This window comes from Pristiophorus japonicus, chromosome 18 (genome assembly GCF_044704955.1).
Source record: "Pristiophorus japonicus isolate sPriJap1 chromosome 18, sPriJap1.hap1, whole genome shotgun sequence".
Classification (NCBI taxonomy): Eukaryota; Metazoa; Chordata; class Chondrichthyes; family Pristiophoridae; genus Pristiophorus; species Pristiophorus japonicus.
Genome location: NC_091994.1, coordinates 115,014,301 through 115,020,300, shown reverse-complemented (window position 1 = coordinate 115,020,300; position 6,000 = coordinate 115,014,301). Strand labels below are relative to the sequence as shown.

At 48.5% G+C, this 6,000-nt stretch overlaps 1 protein-coding gene across 8 annotated transcripts in view; it reads right to left on the bottom strand.

Annotated features, from left to right (window-relative positions):
- Window positions 1-6,000, bottom strand: part of rap1gapa (RAP1 GTPase activating protein a) — a 662,183-nt gene that overhangs the window by 173,061 nt on the left and 483,122 nt on the right. For all 8 annotated transcript variants that reach the window (XM_070860652.1, XM_070860653.1, XM_070860655.1 and 5 more), the window contains one exon: window positions 2,523-2,616. Coding sequence is in view for 3 of the 8 variants with exons in the window: in XM_070860650.1 (XP_070716751.1) it covers window positions 2,523-2,616 (94 nt within the window). In the remaining 5 variants the exon portion in view is untranslated. The remainder of the gene's footprint in view (window positions 1-2,522; window positions 2,617-6,000) is intronic.

Below are 6,000 nucleotides of genomic sequence, written 5' to 3'. Positions count from 1 at the left end.
GGAGGGAGAGAGAAAGAGAGAGAGAGATGGGGAGAGAGAAAGGGGGTGGGAGAGAGAGAGAGAGAGTGGGAGAGAGAGAGAGGGGGGGAAGAGAGGGAGGAGGGAGAGAGAAAGAGAGAGAGAGATGGGGAGAGAGAAAGGGGGTGGGAGAGGGAGGGAGGGAGGGGAGGGGAGAGAGAGAGAGAGAGGGAGGGAGGGAGAGAGAGAGAGAGAGAGGGGGAGAGAGTCAGAGGGGGGAGACAGAGAGAGAGAGAGAGAGAGAGAGAGAGAGCGCGAGGGGGGGAAAACATTTGCATGGCTACGGGGAAAGGGCAGGGGAGTGGGACTGGCTGAGAGTTGGCACAGCTTCGACGGGTTGAATGGCCTTCCATGCTGTAACCATTCTATAGCTCTAGGAGACAGAATACCTGGCGGATCAAAGTTGCATCCCATTTTCCTGGTCTCCGGCTTGTGTTCTTCCCACTCTTCCAACCTACTGGAATTTCAGGATTTGTATATCTTGCTGTTTTTCTGTGCTTCTGAACATTACTAGCTCTGTAAATAAATCTGACTTATTAGCTTTAACCTGAATGCTTCAGTCCGACAGTGTGGTATTTAATACCTTTTGGAGAAGGGAGGAGAATATAGTCAGCTTCCCAGGTGATCTGCAATGCATTATCACTCGAATGCAATATGAATCCTATCTCACCCTGTATAAGGTTGCCGGTTGTGGTTTAGAAATTGCCTTTTTGCTGTGAGAACAAAACTGTGTTGGGAGAAAATCCGAATTGCAACAGTGCCGAACACGGGAGGTATCCATTTGAGACTGGTGCCAGCAATACTCAGCTCCACTGATACCTCTGCATCTGTAGTCAGCTAGAGCGCTTTGATACACGCCCTGAGCTTTTTCCACCAGAGTCCAGACACAGGTTAATTTTTAATGAGGTGTGACTCTTCCATCGCCATTGGAGGAAATGAATCAGCTGGCTCTCTGCAAACATTAAACATTTAAAGATGATGTTCAAAGTCTCCAGGTGTGGCTACTCTAGAAGTTTGCTTTGCATCAGTTGCAATTACATTGCAGCTCACAGAGCTAAGTGCTAGGAGACATCAGATCTCAGACCACTATAAACCATCGGTTCATCGCCCTCGGTCCTGAATATATAAGCAGCCAGTATGAAGCCACACCATAAAAGGTACATTTTTAAAAGTGAAAAGCGGACTCCAGCACTCCGCTGGGCCCTGTTCAAATGTTAAATTATTGAGAACCAGCCCTTCAGCTTCTTTCAAGCAGTAATGATCTCACTAGACAGTGCACCATGAATACATTTGTAATCTATATAGAAATACTAAAACTGTTCACGCCAACCATTTCTCATTGGTGCTTATCCTCCACATGTTCTAATCCCCCACATGCCCCAATCCCACGTACCCTAACTTCACGTGTCCACCCTGTTCCCTTACCCCTTTATCCCCCCCTCCCCCCTCATTCCCTTCAAGCGCCTCTCGAACCTATTCGGAAATGATGACTTGGTCTCTGCTTCAATGTCAAACTCTGGTACTGTGGCTTCATTCAAATCTCTTGTTTAAAACAGTTTCTTCTGTTGTCTCCTAAATCTCTTACATTTCATCTTCAATAAAACCTAGACCCCCTCAGCCTGAGGAACCAGTCTGGTTCGATTTAGTCCCATCCCTTCATCATTTTAAACACATCCTTCAAATCACTCTGTTCTAATGTTACAGACCCACTTTTCCATGTCAGTCTTTCCTCGCACCAGTCAATCTGTGCAGTGCCCTCTCTATTTGGCTTTACATCCTTCCTATAGCGTGGAACCCAAAATTGGCACACTCTACTCCAACTGTGGCCTTATGGTTTTATATGGATTCACCACTACATCGCACTTTATATTCTTGCCATGAAACCCAATGTTCCATTCATTTTTTGGGCAGTTTGCAGATGGGCCCCACTCACTCTGCTGTGTGAACAGTTGTGAGCAGTTACTGACACTGCTGATGGGGGCCACAATGCGACATTAACCTTGCAGCACTGCCAGGAGTAGCAGCTCTGTCGCTGGCCACAGATGTGCCACTTTGGAGACACCAAGGCTCACGAGAAGATGTGGCTTTCTCATGGTGCTTCTGAAGGCAGTGCCGGAAACATCAGGATAAACAGCGGCCGCAATCACGGCTTGGATATTCTTCTGGCTGAGCATGCTGATGGACCAGCTGCATGGACGCGCAGAAACCATCGGGCATCGCGCAGAAACCATCGGGCACCGCGCAGAAACCATCGGGCACCGCGCAGAAACCATCGGGCACCGCGCAGGAACCATCGGGCACCGCGCAGGAACCATCGGGCATCACGCAGAAACCATCGGGCATCACGCAGAAACCATCGGGCATCGCATAGAAACCAACAATGAAAGTTGCAAATGAGACTTTCAAACCACATACTCGTGCGGTTTGCCATTGGTGCAATGCAAATATGACCGTTGTGTGAAATACTCAATGCACAAGTAACAAGATATTTCAGAGCCTCCTACCTTGAGATATGACCGTGTTGAGTACGGTGGCTGTGGTTCTGGACTTGGCGGCTCTAATGAATTGGAGATGTTGTGATCCCCTCCATCATGCTTCCTGTATGAAGAAAATGAATTATTGGCTTGTGCAACTGTGTCTGGCCACCTTTTCGTTCCCTCCTCAGCTTCCCCTGGCAGTACAGACTGGTGCTGGGTACAATTCTACAAGTCCGAGTCAATCTCATACAATCATAGAAATTTACAGCACGGAAGGAGGCCATTCAGCCCATCGTGTCCGTGCCGACCGACAAAGAGCTACCCAGCCTAATCCCACTTTCCAGCTCTGGGTCCGTAGCCCTGTAGGTTACGGCACTTCAGGTGCACATCCAAATACTTTTTTAATGTGGTGAGGGTTTCTGCCTCTACCACCCTTTCAGGCAGTGAGTTCCAGACTCCCACAACCCTCCGGATGAAAATATTTTCCCTCAAATCCCCTCTAAACCACCTATCAATTACTTTAAATCTATGTCCCCTGGTTATTTACCCCTCTGCTAAGGGAAATAGATCCTTCTGATCCACTTTATCTAGGCCCCTCATAATTTTTACACCTCAGTAAGGTCTCCCCTCAGTCTCCTCTGTTCCAAAGAAAACATTCACAGTCTATCCAATCTGTCCTCAAAGCTAAAATTCTCCAGTCCAGTAAATGTCCTCTGTACCCTCTCTAGTGCAATCACATCTTTCCTGTGATGTGGTGACCAGAACTGCACGCAGTACTCCAGCTGTGGCCTAACTAGTGTTTTATGCAGTTCAAGCATAACTTCCCTGCTCTTAAATTCTGTGCCTTGGCTAATAAAGGCTGTATGCATTCTTAACCACCTTATCTACCTGTCCTGCTACCTTCAGGGATCGTTGGACATGCACTCCCAGGTCCCTTTGTTCCTCTGCACTTCCCAGTGCCCTACCGTTTAATGTGTATTCCCTTGTCTTGTTAGCCCTCCCCAAATGCATTACCTCACACTTCTCCCAATTGAATTCTATTTGCCACTGTTCTGCCCACCTGACCAGTACATTGATATCTTCCTGCAGTCCCCAACTTTCTTCTTCATTATCAACCACACAGCCGATTGTAGTATCATCTGCAAACTTCTTAATCATATCCCCTATATTCAAGTCTAAATGATTGAGATATATCACAAAAAGCAATCTAAAGCCTTCGGAACCCCACTGGAAACCTCCAGGATGCCAAGAGGCCATTCTTGAGCTGAAGCCAGTAAACCAGTGGATTGTCTGACCATGGGAGCATTGGGACCGAGTGCAATCCTCTCCTGACCTAACATGGATACAGGGATACTTTCCAGCATGAGTCAATGAATGGCCATCACAGAGGCAGCATTAAGCTGAGACCCTGAGCCAGTGAGGGGTCTGAGCGGGTCCAGTGAGACCAACACACGAGCAATGAGGGATAGGTAAAGACCACTTGATGGGTTGAACAGTCCTGACCTGATCCATGGGAAGGGCGCGCATGGGGCAAACGGTGCTCCCGACAATTTTCCTTCCTTCTTCCATGAGCTCCGAGACCAGTTCCAGCCTCCCGGCGACCTGGGTGAGATGATCCACTTTGGCACACATTGAACTGCTCCCCCAGGCAATGGGACCATTGAGCTTCCCCAAACTATTGAAATATTTACCACATTGCAAAATGATAAAAGTCATTTTATCTAAACTGATGCATATTTTGCTTTGATTTCCACCTCGCTGATATTTTCCCCATTCAACTGAATGTCGTTAGTTGGTAAAATGACCCTCTGGGCTGTGCTTCAATGTGAGCAGAGGGTGTGTAATGGGAAGGTTCCGTACCGATTCTACACTCCAGCAGTTGTTTCAAGCCCTCAGTACAGATTTCTAGACCCTGAATGGACCAACATCGGGTACTTTATCATTTAAAATAATTACACGATGCCTCATTAAGCATCTTAACTCGGTCTGCACTTAGCAAAACACTTCAAACATTGTAACAATGAGATTAAAATGACAATGCAGAATTCCCAGGCTGCTGGATTCAGTATTAATTAGGTGCATTTAACTTTAGAACAAACCTCACACCAGCCCAATGCTGCAATCCCCAGGATGATTGAGAGGAGGCTGCGATTCACAGAGCACAGCAGAAATACTCCTTGTGTGAGTCCACTGACAGTCCAGGTGGAGAGGTCTTGCCGCCGGACAGAAATGCCCCACAGTGCAAAAGATCGATTCAACCTTTGCGCAGCTTTGATAATCCCGTGCACTCTCAGCCGCGAATGGCCTTTACTAGAAACACCCAGCCAATATCTCAGATCAAAGAAACATACAATCAGACTCACACATTGCTCAGGCAAAATGTAAAAAATCGGAGTATGCAAAACGCTCGCCGAGATCTTTAACCAAAAGCCCGGTGCAGGCAAAGCAATCCTTCAACTTCACTTACTGTGTGGAAGACAACGATTGAAGACTTGTGCGGCCAGACAGGGAGTGAGGTCCCACTGCAGAGCTGTGACACTGAGCATAACCTTCCCCTCAGCCGCTGCTTCAAACTCCTGTTAAATCATCACACACACACACACACACACACAGTGCTGGTGCTGAGAACAAACTACGCTCGCTGCCTCTCCAGAGACACAGATTGCCCAGCAATACACACACCTTTCAGCGTTTGCGGTGTATTCATTATGCGTGGCTTAATTAGGCAGACCTCTCCAGAAGCAATGTTGCTGTGGCAACGGGTTTGGGGATTCAGCATTAGAGCTAGGCATTGGGAGGGGAGGGGAGGGGAGAGAGACAATGGTGGCAGGCAGTGGGTCCTCGGAGCTTCTTCACTTGTTCTATCCTGGATGCTGTGCCCGGGCAAGGTGCCAGCATTGAGGACCTCACCCAGTGCAGGGGCAGATGCAGGTGCTAATCTTGCATGGCATCGGGATATTCCATGGACATTTCTCCAGAGGACATGGCCTGGATTTCCACTGGCAATAGGAGCTTTTCACATGGAGCACAAATTCTCCACCGACTGCTTCCACTTGGTGTGGCTGGTGTACAGCATCAACTATAACTTTGCACTGAGGCAGTCAAGTCCGATAATTGGGTCAGAAATAGCAGAGTGTGCCACTGTGCCACTCCCTTGGTATTGGTGACTCGGGCATGGAGTCCTTACATGCCCCACGGTCTGTTCTGGGTGACTCCAGTCACACACGGGAGCTTTTCCAATTCTCCGTGTGTGCACCAAGTCTCCGCACCTGCCACGGTTTGTGCGGGTACGGTTCGTGGTCGCCCGTGGGCTTTGTGGAAGATCGAAGCCGGGGATCTTCCATGTCGGGACTGACATGAGGTGTTTGTGACCTCGTGAACGCTGTTCGGCTTTCCAAGCACCATCAGGGGTGCATGTTGTCCAAAGTGAAGCCCCTGGGTCCAGGAGGGCTTGTGCGACTTCAAGCGGTGGTGAGCGACATGGTTGACATCCTGGTGATGTTTG